Source organism: Hyaena hyaena, unplaced genomic scaffold (assembly GCF_003009895.1).
Source record: "Hyaena hyaena isolate Hyena2069 unplaced genomic scaffold, ASM300989v1 scaffold_95, whole genome shotgun sequence".
In the NCBI taxonomy this organism is placed as follows: domain Eukaryota; kingdom Metazoa; phylum Chordata; class Mammalia; order Carnivora; family Hyaenidae; genus Hyaena; species Hyaena hyaena.
In genome coordinates this window covers 158,451-179,662 of record NW_024080727.1, presented here as the reverse complement: position 1 = coordinate 179,662, position 21,212 = coordinate 158,451, and the positions used below count along the sequence as shown (strand labels likewise).

At 37.1% G+C, this 21,212-nt stretch overlaps 1 protein-coding gene across 6 annotated transcripts in view; it reads left to right on the top strand.

Moving 5' to 3' along the window:
* The first annotated feature begins 208 nt into the window (after window positions 1-208).
* TJP1 (tight junction protein 1) overlaps window positions 209-21,212 on the top strand; it is a 101,436-nt gene continuing 80,432 nt past the window's right edge. For all 6 annotated transcript variants that reach the window (XM_039235047.1, XM_039235046.1, XM_039235045.1 and 3 more), the window contains exon 1: window positions 209-323. In XM_039235047.1, the coding sequence (XP_039090978.1) occupies window positions 297-323 (27 nt within the window). In that variant the 5' untranslated portion in view covers window positions 209-296. The remainder of the gene's footprint in view (window positions 324-21,212) is intronic.

Genomic DNA, 21,212 nt, shown 5'->3' with positions numbered 1-21,212 from the left:
GCCGACGTGTCCGGGCTGTGAGAGCTTCGGGAGGCCGAGCGAGTGGCCGCACTTGGAGGGAGGCGCCGGCTGGGCGCGCCCCGCGGAGAAGACCCGGGCGGGGCGGGCGGGCGCTTCCCGGACTTTTGTCCGAGTTGAGTCCCCTCCCCGTGGGCCGGGCCTTTGCGGCCGCCCCCGCCCCCAGCCCCACTCGCTCCCGGGAGATGTTTTTCTGGTCTGTGGCGTGAGGAGCCGGTGGGCTGGTGGCGCGGAGTTTCGGGTCCGAGGAGCCTCGCGCGGCGCTGGAGAGAGACAAGATGTCCGCCAGAGCCGCGGCCGCCAAGGTGAGCGCCTCCGCGGCCGTCAGGCCCGATCCCGAGCGAGCGCGGCCGTCCGCCGGCGTCGGGCCCGCGCCCCGCCCTCCTCCCCGCGGGCTGCTGCCCGGGCGCCTGGGGCGTCGGCGGGCGGGTGGGCTGGGCTGGCTGAGGCTGTGGGCCGCTCGGAGCCCCGCGGTCGGGCGGGCAGGCGGCGGGCCGGGGCTCCGGAGGGGTGGCGGGCGCGCCGAGCTGCTGTCCCGGGCAGGTGCATCTTGGCCGGCGTCGGTGCCTGGCCCTGGCTCTAGGCGGGCGGGGACGCGCAACAGGTCCTACGCGGGCAAACTCGGCTCGGGGAGTGGGTTCTGCGGCCACCCGACGCGAGCGTGCAGCGGGCCGGAGGTCGGGGTTTGGGGTGCTGCCTCCAGCAAGCCTGTAGCTGCTGTCTTTGGAGGAGTGGTTGGTCACCGGCGAAACCGTGTGTAGTTTCGATCTGATGTCACTCTTCGTGGTATGCGCGCGCCGGCGATAAGACATTGAGACAGCAAAGCAGTGTTTTGTGTGTAGTAGGTTGGAATTTTTTTTCACTGTGTCATTTATTTAAGGTGCATTGAAAAAGTAACTCCTTGACACTTCTTAATAGTTTAATTTGAATTGAACTTTCAGAAGTAGCACAAAATACTCCTACAAATGGGCAATGAAATGAAGTCTGAAAAATAAAAATTGACAAAGACTTGTGGGTGCAACAGAAAAGTAACTTTTTCCTATCAAGTTTTACACATGCTTTGAAGTATTATGCCATTTTTTTAAGTGCTATGAAACCAACGTGTATGTTTGACATCAGAAAGCTGAACGTGATACTCGTTAAAATCCTCTTTTCATCGTTCTCATCATAAAGTAGTATCTGCTTTTTTCTTTTTCTTTCTTTCTTCTTTCTTTCTTTCTTTTTAAATAATTACAGGCATACAGAAATCGCTCCCATTAAAAATCAACTTCTTCAAACGGTATTGAAGTACTTAAGCAGGTAGTGGTCTTATGTATTTCTTTTTCTTTTTTTTTTTTTAATGTATTTATTTTTCTTTTGGAAATGTTTGTCAGAGCATCTGGAACCACGTATAATATGGCCCTGAAGATTCTGAACTCAGGACCTTGTTTCCTGGGAGGCAGAAGTTACTGGTTATATTTAGTAGTGAATATAGCTTTTAAAGGAATATAGTATTCTTTCTCTACGAAAACTTTAATTTGCCCCTTTATGACCTTATGTTGGTGAGGAACAATCAGAAGATGAAACTTGAGCCAATCACTTAGAATAAAAAGCAGAATATTGGTTTGATTTTAAAAGTAAGTTCACATTATTTACCATTTTGGAGGTCTCCTTTCTGAGGAGGAAAGGCTTTGTTTTCATATTAGACATAATGTCACTTTGTTCCTGAGGTGTGATCTCTGGTACTTGATATTTAAGACAACACGACTTTAAAAAGGTTACTTCAGGTTAGAGTAAGATTCTTTAGAAGAAATAATATTTTTCCTTCTGAGTTATGGGATTGAGATTTTATGGCATATTGAAAAGCATCACTAGTTAAATGTACATTGTAGGGACATGTGTAATCTTATGAGAAAAATGTGAGTTGAAAGCTTATTTTTTTTTAAATGCTGTATTATGAGCTACCACAAAATCTTTTATTGAACAAGGCAGGCCATAAAAAACAGGTGAAATGAAAGAATATTCAGCTGTTTCACTAAGTCACCTTTAATTTCTTAAGGTGACTAAAATGCTTACTACAAGCCAGGCTGTATACTTAATACTTTACATGTGATACTTTTGTTCCCCTACCCCAACCCTCAGTTTAAAAAAACAAAAAAAGAAGACATTAATTTTGCAGCTTGTTTTTGCAGAGTGCTTTGTAGAACTTCTCTCTAAGCCAGTACCTGTGATTCTATATTCTTTGTAATGGTTGCATAGTTTGCTGTCCCAAGAATATGGTGCAGATCATCATTTCCTTAATGACAGACGTTTAACTTGTTTTGGGCATTTTGCTATTGTAATAAGTAGCTTTATATTTTTATATCTGTATACTATTGACAGTGTGTTAAATCCTTAAAAATGGAATTTCTGGGTCACAGGCATGTGCATTTAAAACTCTGATAAATCCCAGTAAATTTTTCTCCCGAACAGTCACACTTAGGAATAAATGTAACAATTGTTGGTAAATTACATGTATTTTAAAGGATATAAAACCTGAATAAATTAGATGAGGGAGATAGGGAGAGTCAGTATTGTAGAATATACCAGTTTTCCCAAAGTTGATATACATATAAATGTAATACAGTTCCAAATAGAATTTCATTGTGGTATTATAGAAAACTTGATGTATTAAGGAGAAAGTTTATCTGATAAAATGAATGATAGCCATGAAATTTTGGAAAGAGAAGGCCCTAATAGAAAACCTAATGTGTTATATATAAAGTCAGAGGAATTTAAAGCAGTCTATCATCAGCTCAGGAATAGACTGTGGAACCACAGAATCCAAGAACAGTCTTGTATTTGTAAAGTTTTGGTGATTATTATCGTCATAATCTAATGTATCAGGTATTGTTTTAAGGGTCATGAATTAACTGATTTAATTCATTGAGTAACTCTTATGAAGTGAGCATTACTTCGTAATGCTGATCCATTATCCCCACTTTATGGATGAGAAAATTGAAACACAGATAAAGCAACTTGCCTAAATTCACTTAGCCAGCAAGAGTGAAAATTAGGATTATGAATAGGTTAAAAGTAACATTGTAGATTACCGCTGAAAAGATGGGTTATTTAGTAAATAGTGCTGGGACAGTTGGTTATCTTTTTTATTTAATAGTAGTTCTGTGCCTTAAACCATAGACTAAACAAATAAATAAACAAATTCAAATGTTTGCATAAGAGCAAATAAAATAAATAATAAAACTAGAAGAAAATGTAGTATACTTCCTAAAAAAATATGCCTGAATTGGAAAAGCTTCTTTGTATGTGACATTTAACTTAGAACTAATAAAGGAAAAGGTTTTCATATGTATAATATACTTCTGAATTGCACACAGAATTATTATTGTGCCTGATAATAAAATTATTCTTTGTTTTGTTTTTTTTTTTTACATTTATTTATTTTTGAGAGACAGAGAGAGACAGAGCACAAGTTGGGTAGGGGCAGAGAGAGAAGGAGACACAGAATCTGAAGTAGGCTCCAGGCTCTGATCTGTGAGCACAGAGCCCAATGCAGGGCTCGAACTCACAAACAAACCGTGAGATCAAGACCTGAGCAGAAGTCGGACGCTTAACCGACTGAGCCACCCAGGCGCCCTGATAATAAAATTATTCTAAAGTTGAAAACAGGGATTTGAGGGTGGTTCTCTGTCTCATCGAGGAGTTAATTATGTAAGAAAATGGCGTGAATAATGATTAGGAACATTTGCATTGGTTGAATCACAGAAAGTGGTGGAAGGAAATTCCAGTGGCTTCTGGATTTTCAAGCTATTTCAATTTTGAGGAAGCAATAAAATTTAAGATTGTACTATCATTTATCCTTATTAGATTTTGCTTTTAAAATGTTTCCATTATATTTCAGGGACAGTATTTTTTTTTTCCTGTTATCGTTCAAATGCTGGTGTGGTTTAGTGTGGAAATTATTTACATCTCTTCTTAGGAATTGATTTATTGTATCAAGTAAGGTACAATGGTACAAACTTTTTTAATTTGAAAGTTAAGAACTGTAGAAATTAGTCTTTATGGGTAGGAATTGTGTCCTGAGTGGCAGATACAATGTAGGTTTAATTTTGGTACTTAACTGATCAATGTTTATTTGCTGCATATTCTTTAAAAGTAAAGGAATAACTCACTGCACTTTATAAGAATTCACTTAATTGTGTCTGCCAACTTCTTAAGAGCTTCACTGTGTTAGTATTTTTCTGGACATCCTAAGTTTATACAATACTTACGTTTTATTAGAAATGTTTTTACAGTATTTAAAGCAAAAGGCTTTTAATTTTTTGTTAGCATTTTAGATATTTATGGTTAAAACTTTAATTTATGTTCTTTGTTGATAATCCTGAGTATATTTACAACTTTTAAGTTCATTTTAGGACAGCTCTGTAAGATGGTGACTTTTCAATTCATACTGTGCCTTTTCTCTCATATGTAATTGCTCAGATTCCACTGTGCTGTTAGGAAGGCCCTTTTTTTCTTCTTTTTTTACATACTGATGTTCCCATGTTAGGATCTTACAACTTTGATATTTAAGAAAGACTTAATGCTGCCATTGATTGCTGTCAGTGAGTGACAGAGATCAGCCATCTATAGCCAACAAATAATGGAGTTTGAAACCAGTCTGTGGCTTTGAGGACTGTAATGCAGTGTAGATAGTACTGTTCTCTGTTTGGTTTGAAAGAGAAAGATTACAGTAGTTTCACTCATTTTTTTCAGTCCTGGAAACAATGTACTGGCTCTGACTTTTACTTGCTCTTTAATCTTTTTTTCTATTTAGAGACCAAATGTAAACTCTCTACAGTTCTAAGAATAAAACAGTATAAATAAGGCAGATCACCATGCTACTAAGGAAAACATCTTAAAAAATAATTTTGGAGAAAGTTTGTAAATGTAACCATTTCTTGATAAAACCCTGACATGGTAAAAATTCAGTCTACTGAAAGACTATTAGTCTGGCTATAAAATCGTGTATAGGACCACCCATCCTTGACTGCTCAGTCATAGCTCATTCCAGGCTCCTGTATACATACATGCACTCGGTATCCAGTACTGACTGAGTGCTGTTGCTCAAGACAAGCTAGTAGAATGAACAGTTATTTTTTATTAGTAGAGTTTCTGATCAAATGTTAAATAAGATTAAAAGATAGTTGATTATGACTAGTTTGATATTTCTGAAATACTTGATTGGAACTTGCTTTTACATCTCTGAATTGTGAAAGACAGTCTTGAAAAACCTTATTAGTTTAACAACTTTTAATCTTTAGGAAGAGCAAGGCATCAGGATAGTTTGCTGAGGTTTTTGATTGTTTTTGACAGTATTTAATTTAAAATTTGTGGGTTTCAGAACAGTATTCCAGTATAAAGCAGCTCTTTTGGTATCTCTGACCTAGAGTTCTTCTTAATTTATTTATTGCAGAGAAGAGTAGCTTCAGGTTACTCCTTTATGGGTTAGCCAAGTGCTTTATTTCCATTCCTTCTTAAACATAAATTGTTAATAATAAGTGTGTGGTGAGTATATGAGTAGGGAATTTCATTTTATATCTCAAAACTGATCGACTGTATCATGGAAACTTTGCTATAGAACAAGAGAAAACCTGTGTTGCCAAAATTTCTACCATAAAACACACCATTTGAGACTTAAAAACAAAGCCCTGATTGTTATATTTGTAGTGTTAAATACTGAATCTCAGATGGCCCTTACCTTTGGGATAGATCAAAAGATAAGTTTTTATTAGTTTGTATTGTAGGTATATATCAGAACAACCTGTAACTCTTTCATGCTGGTGGAATGCTGGGAAATGAGTTGACTGATGAATGACCTCAATCATTCTAGTTTATTATACCCAGAAGGGATGTGAAAACAGGAGTTAATATTATTTTATATGGATACTAAGTAGGAACATGAGGTTAGCATATGCCTTCTTTAATTAAACATTTTTTTTTATTTGCTGAAATACTTTTTGTTTGGTTTTTAACAATTTTTATTTTATCTTATTTACTTTAGAAAGAGACATGAGCCAGAGAGGCGGTGGGGTTGAAGAGGGGAGAGAGTCAGCCTTAAGCATGCTGAGTGTGGAGCCTGGTGCAGGGCCCAATCCCATGACCCTGGGATCATGACCTGAGCCCAAATCAAGAGATCAAGGGTTAGATGCTTAACTGACTGAGCCACCCAGGAGCCTCTGTTTTTTGTTTTTGTTTTCTTAAGTAGTATACATTCCCAAGGAGTGAAACTTTTTTTTCTTGGTTATTTTAGGAATTTTCACTCCTTTGGAATTGCCACAAGTGATTTTTGGGGTTTGTACAATTTCTGATGACTGAATTAAACTTAATTTTAATTAGCTCTCAATCAGTTCATAATTATAAGATCCAGGAGAATTTTAGTAATGACTGTTTTGTTGTTAGCCCAACAAACATTCATTGAGTACATTTTGTTTTGGATCCCTGTCCTTTAGAAGCTTACAGTTTTCAAACTGCTTTATATGGTAATGATTGTGAAATGTGTAATTAAGTTTTAGAGAAAGGATTTATATTACTTAAAATAAGTGCACACTTATGGTCATATTATAATAATAGCATAATGTGTGCTTTTTTTGGTTGGAGAAAATGTTGGAGCCCAATCTAGAGCCTGGGCTTGCTGTAACACATGAATTTCTGTATTTTTCCTTGTTTATTTAAAAAAAAAAATGTTTTCATTGAAGTTGGATACATCCATGTAAGTGTTTTATGCATGTGTTTGGTAAAAGCATCTCAAAAGGAGAAAAAGGTTCAGGATTATAATTAAAATTTACTTATATACATACAACTCCTTGAGGATACTGACATGGAAAATGCCCTATATGCTAGCAGTTACTGTTATGTTTAGACTGTGCCAGGTTATGAAATATGGAACAATTTGAATTTTTGAAACTTTATTCTACATTCAACACATATTTATTGGGAACCTAGTATGTGCCAGGTACTGTTGTAGATGCTGGAGATAGAACAGTGAACATATTTCTGTACTCATGGAGCATTTTAACGGTGTGAGCAGACAGCAACAAATAAAATACTGTACATGATGATAAGTTCTAGAATTCCCAGCATGCCATTTCTGGATCATAACCTCCTTCTCCCAAAGATTACAACTATCTTGTCTTCTGTGGTACTCATTTTCTAGGTTTTCTTTATAATTTTACCATTTAATTATGCATTCTGTGAATACTGTAGCTTTGCCTGTGAGCTTTATACAAATAGAATCTTCCAGTGTGGATTCTGTTGTGCATGGCTTCTTTTGCTCAGCATGGCTTTTGTGAGATGCGGGCAGCTAGTTCATTAGTTTTCATTGTATTTGTGGATCAAATTCATCCCATTGTATGAGGACTTAACTGCCGAACTGGCCGGGGTGAGGGGGTGGGGGGTGGAGTTTGAGTAGACTTTTCTGGGTTTTATTGGAGAAAAATATTGTATACCAAATTCAGTAAGCCTGGTGGGTGGTCATTGGAGTATAACAGCTGTGTGAAAGGTAGTAAGCTGCCTTTGGTGTTCATATGAAGTTTACCTTGGAAAGTCAAAAGTCGAAACTAAAGTCTTTAATTTTGAGGGTATTTTATGACTAAGGTCTTAAAATTCATCATCTTAAAGTATTTTTTAGTAGATACTAATTTACCTTACTCTGATCAGACCAATAAAAGCCACAATCCAGTGAAATACATCTTTTGGAAAAATAGGTCTACTTTTCAAAGTATAATTTTAGGAAATCTTTACCGTGGTGTCACGTAAAGTAACTGGAAGATTTATTTACTGGTTGTTGTTTTTAATAGTGATACATTTTGGAGTATCTGATTAAACAAACGTTTACCAACTCATATTATTCTGCATTGTCAATAAAATCAGAAGACAGTGACTGTGGCAAGTAAATTTAAATTCTAGTTGTAAATATGAGAAATAGGTGTCTGTAATAAATATTAGCCCCCTAATATTGAGCACTGGTTCTGTGACAAGTACTAAGCTAGTGTTTTGTGTGCATTGTTTCATTTAATCTTAACAACACTGTTAGGTACTACTATAATTTTAAAAGTGAGGAATGTGAGATTAAATTTACTTGCGCTAGCTAATTGCACACTTGCCTGTGTGCTTTATAATTCATATACATGCACATATACATGCACATGCTTATATGTTCTGTGTTCTAAAGGAGTGTCAAGGAGATGGATATGGAATGGTGTTAGGTGAGTTTTAGACCAGACAGATAGCATGAATCATGAAAGCCTAGAGACACAGGGTATAGCTCAGGCTGATCTGAAGGAAGTGTAGCTATTGCTCAGCTTCAGCTGATTGTTGACACGGAAGGCAGGCCAGATCTTCCAGTTTTTCAAAACAGGTTTTAAATTCAGATTTTTATGTAAATTATCTTGACTTAAATGTTGTCAGTTGATGTCATTTTTATGTCTTTTTATTGTGAAAGATAATAACTATATAAAACTACATAAAGCAAATATACATTAATAAATAATTATAAAATGAGGACCCATGTAAATCATGCAGGTCAAGGAATGAAATGTTGCCAGCTTTTCAGAAGCTTCCCACCTTGCTGCTTCTTAATAACATTACCCTAGTAAGGTAGCCACTGTCATCACCATAAGATCCATAGGTTGTGACCTTCCTAAAAACACCTTTATTCCCCTAAGGCAGTCATTGTTCTGCCTTTTTGTTTTTAAGATTCAGCAGTTATTGCATATGAATTCATTCATCTTTATTGTTGTATGGTGTTCTGTTGAATGAATACACCACAGTTCATTCTCCTGTTGATGGATTTTTGGGTTATTTCCTAATTTGGGCTGTTAATAGTAATGATTCCATAAACACTTGTACATTTTTCTTGGTTAACACACATACATTCCTCTAAGATATGTACTTAGGGATGGAATTGCTACAGATTGTTTGGTGTATCTTCAAAATAGTAGATAATGTGTTTTCCAAAGAGGTTGTGCTAGTTTATATTCTTTGTCATCAGTGAATGAGATCTTCTTTTGCGCTGCATTTTTACCAGTGCTTGATGCTATTAGACTGTAATTTTAGTCCTTCTGGTGGGTCTTTAGCACACGCTCATTGTAGTTTTAATTTGCATTTCCTTGACTAGATGACGTTGATCAACTTTTCATGTATATAGCCTGCCTTTTCAAGTTTTTTGTCTGCTTTTTTGTGCGACTTTTTCTATTGATTTGCTTTATGGTTTTTGGATAAATGGTTCTCTCTTAATGGTCTTTTCATGAATAGCAGCATTTTTTTTAAGTTTACTTATTTATTTTGAGACTGCACACAAATGGGATAGGAGCAGAGAGAGAGAGAATCCCAAGCAGGCTCTGCACCACCAAGGTGCCTGGAGTCAGATGCTTAACCAACTGAGCTACTCAGGTGCCCCTCATGATTAGCAGTTTTTAATTTGAATGTGGTTTGAGTGTAGTGGCATGGGAAAGGCCAGCAAAGAAAATTTCAGTAGAGACCTGTCAACAGGCCAGATCCTACACAGAGAGGTCAAGTAAAGTAAGGACTGGAAAGGTTATCATTGAATAACCCCAAGTTTTTGTAGCTTTACAATACGAGTTTAGGCTCTGGAATCTGAATCTTGAGTCTACCACTTAATAGCTATTTTCTCATGGTGAAATGCAGTAATGATGACAGTACCCATCTCAGGGTGGTTGTGCACTCAGCATAGTACCCTGCACTAGTAAGCTGGTAAGTTGTACCTTATAAAAACATTTTTTTTAAATGTTTTTTATTTATTTCTAAGAGAGAGAGAGAGAGAGAGACAGCATGAGCAGGGGAGGATTAGAGAGAGAGGGAGTCACAGAATGAAACAGGCTCCAGGCTCTGAGCTGGCAGTCAGCACAGAGCCCGACGCGGGGCTCGAACCCACGAACCGCGAGATCATGACCCAAGCGAAAGTCGGATGCTTAACCGACTAAGCCACCCAGGCGCCGCATTATAAAAACATTTTAAATGAAGCCCATCTTAATATCAGAGAAGAGACATGTATTTACGCATATATTTCTTTGACAACTGGACAGAGGCTTGCCTGTAGGTAAGGAGTCTCAGCCCAGCAAGATGCGCTGTGGAACAGAGAAGTCCTTGGGCTCTGAGACACTTTTGAAGAAATTATTACAATAGCATTAAGTAAGACATGCAGTCTTTATTCTGATAGATTAAAGAAAGACTATTCCAGATCCAGTGCACAGTTAGAATGTCTATCCGGTCTGGTGAATGATTGATTAGCAAATTCTGTTCAGTTTTTAACTCCTGAGCACTTTGTAGTTTTCCACTTGTTCCATCTGTACCTTCTACTATCCTCTATGTCCCCCCCCCCCGCCCCCCACCAGGCACATATACATATTTGTGCATCCATTATAGTTGCTTTGGATTCCTGTAATAGCTGCCTAAGTATAATATATCCCTTCTTTCTCCTTACTCTTTTTTTAAATTGATTTTCAAAATCCAGGTCTTATTAGTTTCCCACCCCAACACACACGACTCTTCCTAAAACCCCTAGGCTTCTTATTGCCTTTAAAAGTAGAAGACCAAAACGCATACTATATGGTCCGCAAACTTCTGGATTATTTGATCCCTGCCTATCCTCTAGCCTCATCTTGCATCTATTTCCTTCTTGCTCTGTGTTCTCCAACTATGCTGTCTTCTTTTTGGTTCCTAGAAGAAGTTGCACTTTCTGCCAGATTTCTGGGTTCCTCTCAATGGCACTGTTTTTCTTTACTTAAGCCTATGATTATATATTTAGTTGTGAAATTGTTTTCCCCCCACTGGACTGTAAGCTCCATGAGAACAAAGGTCAGTACTGATTGATTATTCACAGAATTTAACACAGTCTCTAGCATAATAAACTCTCAAATATTATTTGAATGAATGAAAGAAGGACTTTCTTACCCTAGGGCTCTTGCACCTACTTTTTTCTACCTGGAACGCTTCCCTACCTTCATCCCTCATTCATCTAGCATCTGTCCCAATTCTGTTCCTCAAGAACCATGTCCTGAGCCCAGAAATTAGGTCAGAATTCTCCTTTAAGCTTTCAGTACTTTCTCTTTGTTACACAACAGTAACTTGTATTATTTGTCTGTTGGCTATTTGATTAATATCTGATGTCCTTCCTAGACTTAGAGTGGCTTTTTTAATACTCTTTTATTGACTCACTGGTAACTCAACCTAGAAACTCCTAGAAGGTACTAGCACATCTCCAGATATAGTTGCGTTTTTCTTTTCTGAAGGGAGTGAGCTGCTGGAGTAGCCAGCCCATGGAAAATTTGCTTACTGGCCTGGCATCTTGGTAGCAGCATTCTTGGTGTAGGTCTTTCCTAGATCAGTAATTAATTTCTGGTCCCCTCATTAAGGAGTGCACTTGTGATGAGCACCAGCTGTTGTATGGAAATGTTAAATCATGTACTATGTTGTACACCTGAAAATAATATTACACTGTATGTTAATTAACTGGAATGTAAGAAAAAGAACCTAAAGAAACATAAACAAAAGACCTACAGCTGGCCAACAGACACATGAAAAGATACTCAACATGACTGATCATCAGGGAACTGCAAATGAAAACTACAATGAGATGATAATGCCTCATATCTGTCAGAATGGCTAAACTCCACAACACAAGAAACAATACATGTTAGAGTAGATGTGAAGAAAGGAGAAGAACCCTCTTATACTGTTGGTGGAAATGCAAATTGGTGCAGCCACTTTGGAAAACAGTGTTGGAGGTGATTTTTCAGAAAGTGAAAAATAGAACTAGCCTCCAATACAGCAGTTGCACTACTAGATATTTACCTAAAGAATACAAAAATAATAATTCAAAGGGATACCTGAGCCCTGATATTTATGGCGGCATAATCTATCATAGCCAAATTATGGAAACAGCCCAAGTGTCCTCCAACTGATGAATGGATAAAGAAGGTATATAGTATGTGTGTGTATATATGTATGCATACTACCTTCATACACCCAGTGGAATATCAGCCATAAAAAGAACTAAATCTTACCATTTGCAATGACATGGATGGAACTAAGCAAAATAAACCAGAGAAAGACAGATACATGATTTCACTCCTGTGACGTTTAAGAAACAAAACAAATGAGCAAAGGGAAAAGGACCAAGAAACAGACTCTTAACTATAGAGAACTGATGGTTACCAGAGGGGAGGTGGGTGGGGGGTATGGGTGAAGTAGGTGGTGGGGATTAGAAAGGGCCCTTTGTCGTGTTGCATGGAATTGTTGAATCACTGTATTGTACACCTGAAACTAATATTACACTGTTTGTTAACTGGAATTTAAATAAAAACTTAAAAAAAATTCTAGTCTCCTCAAGTTATCTTCCTTTTTTCAAGTGGAAAAATTTCAAACCTATTAAAAAATAGATGAAGAATATAAAGAATCCCCACGTTACCATCACCAGGTACACCTAACAAATTATGGCCAGTATTGTTTCATTTATCCTTCCAAGGCATTATATCCCCTCTCCTCATTATTTTGAAGCAAATACCAGACTTGTCTTTTCATCATTATTGAGTATGTATCTCTAAAAGATAAGAACACTTTTTAAAAAAGAACTAATTGACCATTATCACACTTTGAAAATAAATTCTAAGTCCAAAATCCAACATTTAGTCAATGTAAAGTTTCCAGTTGTTATAAATAAGAACTTTCCTTTTTAAGTATATTTTTAAAAAATCAGGATCCAAATAAGGTTCTCCTATTGTGGTTGTTTGGTATTATCTACTGATTCTCTTAGACTATAAGGTTCCCCCCATCTCTCTCTGTCTTTATCCTCCCCATCCCCTTTGTAGTTTTATTGGTGAGCAACAGGTTTTTTTTGTCCTTTTAGAATTTCTTAATCTGGATTTTGATGCTTGTGGGATCCCCACAGTGGTTACAATGTTTCTCTGCCCTCTGTATTTCCTATTAATTGGTGATAGAGCTAGAGTAGTTCTAATAGAAATATCATGTGAGCCACACGTGTGACTTAGAATTTTTATTAGCCACATCAAGAAGTTAAACAGGTGCCTGGGTGATTCAGTATGTTGAGTATCTGATTTTTGATTTCAGCTCAGGACATGATCTCACAGTTTGTGGGATCAAGCCCCGTTTTGGGCTCTGCCCTGACAGTGGGAGCCTGCTTGGGATTCCCTCTCTCTCTTCTTTCCCCTGATGCCCTTTGCCCCACTCACACACATGTGCTCATGTGCTCGCTCACTTGCTCTCAAAATAAATAAATATATTAAAACTTAAAAAAATAAACAGATGAAGCTAATTTTAACATTTTATTTCATCCATATACCAAAAATGTTACCATTTTAACTGTGACTACCTTCAGTTTCTCTTTACTTGCCTTTCACAACCTTGACACTTTTCAGTGAACACTGGGGAGTTATTTTTTAGAATATTTCAGTTTGGGTTTATGCGACGATGTCTCATGATTTGATTGAAGTTATGTGGTTTTGACAAGACTGCCACAGACATAATGGCTTGCCTTTCTCAGTGCATTATGTCAGGACAAGATCTGTCTGGTCTACTTCTTTTATTCGCTCTTCCATTTATTAATTGGAATTCCTCTGTAAAAAAGAGTTGCCCTTTCTTTATTTATTTGATTATTTATATCAGTATGCATTCACAGATAATTTATTCCATGGGTTACAATCTATTATTATTTATTTTATTGCTCATATTGTTAGAGCTTTGGCCATTGGAAGTCCTATTTTGAGCAATTTTAATTTTTTTGGTCCATGGTTCTTGTTGTATTTTCCCTGCCCTAACCTTGGCTTCTTTCATTTACACAAGAAGACCTGATCATCTTATTGAAGAATGGAATTTAGAAACCTGGATCTGCATGCCCATTGGTACTGTGGTGGTTATTCCTAGGCCCTTTCAGCAGTCACAACTAGACAGCTACATAGGTTAGTTTCTTCCCCATCCTCTTCAGTTGTGGTATTCATTTGAAATGGGTTTATTTATTTATTTATTTTTAGTATATGTGCTGCCGAAGCGAGCACGGGTTTATTTATTTTTTAAGTTTATTTTCTTTAGAGTGAGCAAGAGAGAGGGGGGGGGGAGAGAGAGAGAGAGAGAGAGAGAGAATCCCATGTAGGCTCTGCGCTCTCAGTGCAGTGCCCAATGCGAGGCTCCACTCCACAAACCATGAGATCGTGACTTGAGCCGAAACTAAGAGTCAGACCCTCAGCCGACTGAGCCACTCAGGCACCCCATGGAATAAGTTTATTTGTTAACTATGTGTATTCTATTTTGGATCCCACCTCTGTGACTATCCTTGTTAATTTTAATTATTATTTTGGGGTATGTGAAACATTACTGCAGTTTAAAGCTGTACAAAAATACATGTTCAGAAGTGTTAATTCTTCCTCATTCCTACCACCCCAAACCCATTTTCTTTTCCTTCCCACCCCTTTCCCACTTAACCTTATAGTTACTTTAGTTTCTGGTTTATCATTTCTGTGTTTCTTTTGCACAGAGGAGCAAGTACAAGTACATGTTCATAATCTTATATTCCCTTCTTTCTTACACGAAGGGTAGCATACTATAGATACTCTTGTACTTTATTCACTTAAAGGTATGCCATAGAATTTGTTCCATATCAGTTCATAGAAATCGTCATTTTTTATAGCTGCACAGTACTCCCATTGTATGGATGTACCATAATTTTTTCATTCAGTAGGCTATATATGCTCATTTAGATTGTTGCCGATATGTATTTGTAAGGACAAACATTGCTACAATGAATGACCTTGTACATATGTATATTCACATTATTGGAGAAGTATCATAGAAGTAGAATTGCTGGGTCAAAAGGTTAAGTACATGTTAGTTTTGTTAGGTATTGCCAAGTTCCTTCACAGAAAGGAAGTACTAATTCCCATTAGAAATGTATGAGACAGACTGTATCCACACAGCCTTGCAAACAGATTGTGTTGTCATAGGTTTTAATTTTTGCGAGTTTGATAGGTGAAAAATGGTATCTTAGGGTTATTTTAATATGCATTTCTCTGAGTGTGAACATTTTTTTCAGATATTTCAGGACCATTTTAATATTTTTGTGTGAAGTATTTGTCTTTTTTCTTTTTTTTAAATTTTTCTTTTTTCTACAATTGTTTATTTCTTTACATATTAGAGATATTGGCCCTTTGAGGTATATTTTGCAAATATTCTCTACTAGGCTCTACCTTCAGACTGGTTATGGTGTTTTGTTTCTGTGTGTGTGTGTGTTTTGGTCATGTGGACTTTTTTATATAACCAGGTTTATTTTATTTCCTAAGAATTTTTAGTTATGGTTAGAAAGCCTTTCCCTACACCAGCACTAAAGAAGAATTCACTTGAGGGGTGCCTGGGGGTCTTGACAGTCAGTTGAGGGTTTGGCTCTTGATTTTGGCTCACGTCATCATCTCAGAGTTGTGGGATTGATCCCCACATGTAGCCTTCTTAAGATTCACTCTGTCTCTCCCACTGCCCCTCTCCCCTCCTCACATTCTCTCTTTAAAAAAAAAAAAAAGGAATTGATTTGAGTTTTCTTCTAGTACTTTTATGGTTTTATTTTTTCACATTTAGATCCATAATTCTTTTAGAGTTTATTCTTATGCATGATAAGATATAGATCTAGTTTTATGTTTTTTTTCCCCAAATGACTGCCCCATTTTTCCACAACCATTTATTAACAAGTACATCCTTTACACAAACAATTTGAGAAGTACCTTTCTCATATCCTAATTTGCCATTTATTTTGGGCTCTGTGTCTGGATTTTCCATTTTATTCCCCTGGTCTTTTTGTCTAATCATGCACCAGTACCACACTTTTAATTATAAAAGACTTGTAGTATGTCTCAATTAATTAAGAGCTCTTTAACTGATAAGGCCAGTTTCCCCCTGGGAGTTTTTCTTTTGCAGTGTTTTTTTGTTTTTCATTTGTTGTTGTTTTAACTTGTTATAATCAGATGAAAACATATTATATGTGTTCTTATGTTCAGCTTCTTTTGTTCAACATTGAACAACATTGTAAGATTCATCCATATTGTGGTTTATATAGTTGTAGTTTATTCATTTCATGGCCAAAAAATATTATATTGAGTGAATGTTGTAAGCCCTTAGCGCATCTGTTCTATTAGGCTGTCAGTATGATAAGAATTCTTTGTGTATTCTGGATATGGACACAGTATTGGATATATTGATATTATTTTTTATTTTTTGACAACAGTTCAAGTTTATTAAACTCCTACGTGTCTGCAATTAGTGTGACTTTGAAAACTCAGTTTTACATGAAAATAAATGATGTTGCTCTTTGTTGTGTATAGGAAAAGTCCTAAGTTTACCTAAATGGCTTGCATTAAAACTGATATATTTACTCCATTCCTATTGAACCTTGATCAGCTACAGTTGCCAGCTCAGTGGTAAGATTCTTAGCCTTGAGATGCCTGATCTTAGACGTAGGAGGGATTCCCTGATGGAGTGTGTCTAAGGAAGTCTTAGCAGTTGGAACACAGCTTGTCACCTTTTTTACCTTAGACATTTTGTGACTCATTTAAAATAGTTTGAGAGTTTAAAGTGAAGGAAGAAGGCTTATTTTAAAGAAATGTGACCTGTTGAGTCTGCAAATGTCGTCTGTTTTTCATTGATTGCTTTGGTGTGTATCATGGTTTTTCATATATCTTTAGAAACAGAAAAGATTTTTTAAAGTTTTTTTATTTTGAGCTAATGTTAGAGAAAAGCTTTAAAAATACTGGTTTGCATATATCCCTCATCCCTTATGTTTTATATAACCATAGAACAATTATCAAGGATAAGAAATTAATATTGATAAAATAACAAAATAATGTTAACCAAATTACAGACTATACTCAAATATTGCCGGTTTTTCCACTTCCTGCTTTATGTTTCTACATTGCATTTGGTTGTTACTTGTTGTTGGTGTCTTTGAATCTGTAACAGACTCTCAGTCTTCCCTCTGTATTTTATGACCTTTATATTATTGGAGATAATTGACTCGTTATTTTGTAGAATGCCGCTCAGTTTGCTTTGTCTGATATTTTCACTTTTTAATTTTTATTATTTTTTTAAAAATATATTTTTTAGAGAGAGCACATGCGGAGGGGACAGGGGCAGCGGGAGAGAGAGACTCTAGCAGGCTTCGTGCTCAATGTAGAGCCCAACATGTCTCGATCCCAGTACCCTTGGAACGTGACCTGAGCTGAAATCAAGAGTTGGACACTCAGCCAACTGAGCCATCTAGGCACCCAGTCTTTTTTTTTTTTTTAATCTTTATTTTTATTTTTATTCTTATTCTTAATTTTATTCTTATTCTAAGAAGGCTCCATACCCAACGTGGAGCTTGCACTCACAACCCTGAGATTAAGAATTGCATGCTCTACCGACTGAGCCAGGCAGACATCCCTGTCTGATATTTTCTTATCTTTAGAATGAGATGATGCATTTTTGGCAAAACACTGTAAAAATCTTGATGGGTCTTGGTGAATCTTTTCAAGGGGTTAATAATGTTGGTATGTATTATTATTAATGTTTACCTTGATCACTAGGTTAGGGTGGTAATTCTCCACTGTAAAGTCACTGTCTGTTTTTTTAAGTTGGTAAGTATTTTGGAGGACGTAATTTGAGGCTCTGCTAGTCCTGCTACTTCTCAAACTTTCACCCACTAATTTTAGCATCTATTGGTGGATCTCGTCTGCAACAGTTTGTGGTGTTGACTGATGGTAATTTTCTTTCCCTTTTTCCTTCCCCATTTGTTAACTAGAGTTCCATTGAAGGAGGGCTGTCCCTTTCTCATTTATTTATTTGATTATGTTTTTATGGGCTCAAGGATATCTATTTTATTCTATGGGTTAAAATTTAATAGTATCAATTTTTACTTTGTTGATCAAGTCATTCCAACTTTGGCCATTAGAAGCTCCTTCAAATTGGTTCCTGTGTTCTTTTGACAAACATCCTTTTTTTTTTTTTTGAGCAGTCCCTTAATTTATGAATATTACATGATATTCAAGGTTCGTTTTATATTTTCACCCTGAAAGCAACCACTTCTCCAAGAATTCCTGATTTATTAGAGAATCGTGTTTAGAAATTTAGATCTCCATGCTGGTGTTTGTACTCGTTGCAATGGACGTTTTTGTTTGTTTGCTTCTAGGCTCTTTCAGCAGCTAGAGCTAGGAAATAGATGTATGTATAGTAATCTATGCATATGTACATGACTCTTTTTTTTTTTTTTTTTTCACATTTCTGGCACTCTATTGATTTTTTACTACTGAAACTCTTCATGTAAGACTCAGATCCTCTCCCAGATTCCTGACCTTCAAAGGGTTTCTCTCCAAGGTCTGTTTCCACGTCCACGTGAGTGTTGAGGCTCAATATGGAGCTGCAGGCTGGCCTATATTCCTCACAGGGACTAGATTTGAGTCCTGGGTGAGATCTTCCTAGATTCTCAAGGAAGGAACCATCTGCGAAGGCTTCTCTACACTTAGTGCATTCACAGGATTTGCCTCCGGTGGGACAACCCTCACGCACACTGAGACTTGTAACCAGGTTCAGGGTTTCTCCATGTTGATCATCTTCAATACGTTCACATGCACCCTCCACCAAAGGACTTCTCAAAAGCCCTTCCTGCATTCGGCTCAGATCTCCACTGCTGTGAAATTTCTGCTCGTCATCTCGGGGGCGCCCTGCTCCGCCGCCCCACCCGCACCTGGGCACATGACTCTTTATGTATCTGTGTGTGTAGATATCTAAAACCATGGATTTATCCTGATACCTGAGTTTCCAATCTCAGAGTTCATTTTACCCTTCCTCCTTTTCTTATTATTTTTTTCTCCCAGCAGTAGAAACTCAGCTTTCATTATCTACAGTGTATTTACTTCTTGGTTTACTTCTGATATACATACAAAATAGTTTCAAACTTATACCCATACCTCCAGGAGAAAGACTAGGCTACAGAATTTCTGTACAGTTCTTTTTGTCTTTGGTCTTACAGCATTCAGTTGGGATACTGTTTTCTATAGTTACTTACTTGTATCCTTTTTTCCTTGGCTTTCTTCATGTGATCACATTATTGATTCGTAATACAGTTAGGTTCATACTTGTTATTGTTTGTATTCCATTTTGGGTAATCTCCCCTATCTCCATATCTACTCTTTAGTTTGTGTGTGGTGTGTGTGTGTGTGTGCGTGCGCGCGCACATGTGTACATATATGTGTGTGTGTGTAAAGAATATTGTGATTCTAAGAGTTAGAGTTACACAAAAAGATACACTCAGGAATATCACTCCATAGTCATCCCTGCCAGCTCAGTCCCTTTCCACCTGAAAAGAATATGAAAAGTCTTTTTATCCATCTTCAGGCCATTAGAAAATATCTACCTAAAAATAGTTTTATTTTTGATAACTGGAAAGCACTCACAGTTTTCTAGAGTGTCTGTAACTGTCCCAGATGAGAAATTTCTCTATTTTTAATGTGTATATAATGGTAACTTAGTTAAGTTGATATCCTTTCAAATATATATATATATATATATATATATATATATGTATGTTTACTTTTGAGAGAGAGAGAGACAGACAGAGTGTGAGCAGGCGAGGGGTAGAGAGAGAGAGGGAGACATTGAATCTGAAGCAGCCTCCAGGCTCTGAGCTGTCAGCACAGAGCCCGATGTGGGTCTCAATCATGAACCGTGAGATCATGACCTGAGCCAAAGTTGGACACTTTACCAACTAAGCCACCCAGGTGCTCCTGTAAACTTACATTTTAAGGGGACCTCCAACTTTGATCAACCAAAAATTCCAGTTATACTTAATGTCTTTTAGCTCTTAATGTTTCTTAATCATATCTATCATCATTTGTCCCTTAAATTGCCAACCAAGGAGTGGACAAAATAAAATATTTGAAAATTTAACTGGTGTTGAGTATAGGCAGGTGTTAGCCACTAAATTTTCTTACTATTGAGAATGCCATGTTACTTTCTATGGAGACTGTCATCCAACTTAACATCTATTGAGAGACTGCACTCTTATTTTGATCATTATTTAAGCTTAAGCTTAGTTCTTAACTTGTATTTGAGAAGTTTGTTGAATCCCTGAGTTTCTCCAAGATCTCTCTTCATTTGACTTTAGATTAATCTTTTTTACTACCTCTTGGACATCTCTATTTTGAGAGTTCACATGACAGCCCTTCAGATTAATCCAAATGTTTATTTTCCCTACCTTTTTAACACATACTCTGGTCTTTTTCTTTGTACTTCATTTGTGTATCAATGATCACAGTTGAAATTAAATGCTTAATTGAAAGGTCAAAGAGGGCAAGGGTCATCCATCTGTTTTTGTCACTAAAACTTCGGTTGTACTTAAGTTCCTGGCTCAGCTTGATCTCAGTAGATAATCTTGCATTTTAATTTGGGTGGAAAATAGCTCAAAACAAAACAAAAACACTTTGGGAAGCAAAAGAATTCAGAAATAATTAAGTGTAGCAACTCTGCTTACAGAAGGATTCCAGAGAGAGCACCAGTGGTACACACCTTCCTTTACTACTTGATTTTCCTAATGGAGGACAGCAAGTTGTTAAGAGTGTTCAGCTGCCTCCTTTAAGAGATAGTACTGACTAAACTAGTCTAGGTATATATTTAATATTTTAAGGTCATAGCTTCCACTTTTATATTTTGTTTTGGTGGACTCTGAGCAATAAATGATGTTTTGTATTAGCTCATTGGTTTTCCTCTATCCTCAAAGGAAAGGCTGTTCCTTTGGTTCTTCCTTTTTTCCCTTTTCCCTGCTAAAATATTGGTCATCCACAGGGTCATCTTAGTCCTTGCGTAATTAGATCTTTTCTCTTGGGTTCAATACTACTTTGTTGATTACTTCTAGATCCTTATCTCCTCAAGATCTCAGTCTTGATCTTCAGCCCTGTATATCCAGCTCCCTATTGCCTATATCTCTGCTTCAGTATTTCCACAAGCACCTTCTGTTTAGGATGTCTAACACTGAACTTGTAGTCTTTTCTTTTTCCTGCTTTTTCACTCAGCTGCCCGTGTAAAGATGCCTGTTGGCCATCTTTAACTTCTCCGTCTTTACACCTTAACTTTCTAACTGGTCTCCCGGCCTTAAAGCCATCTTTGACGTAACAGCCTTCAGAATGAGT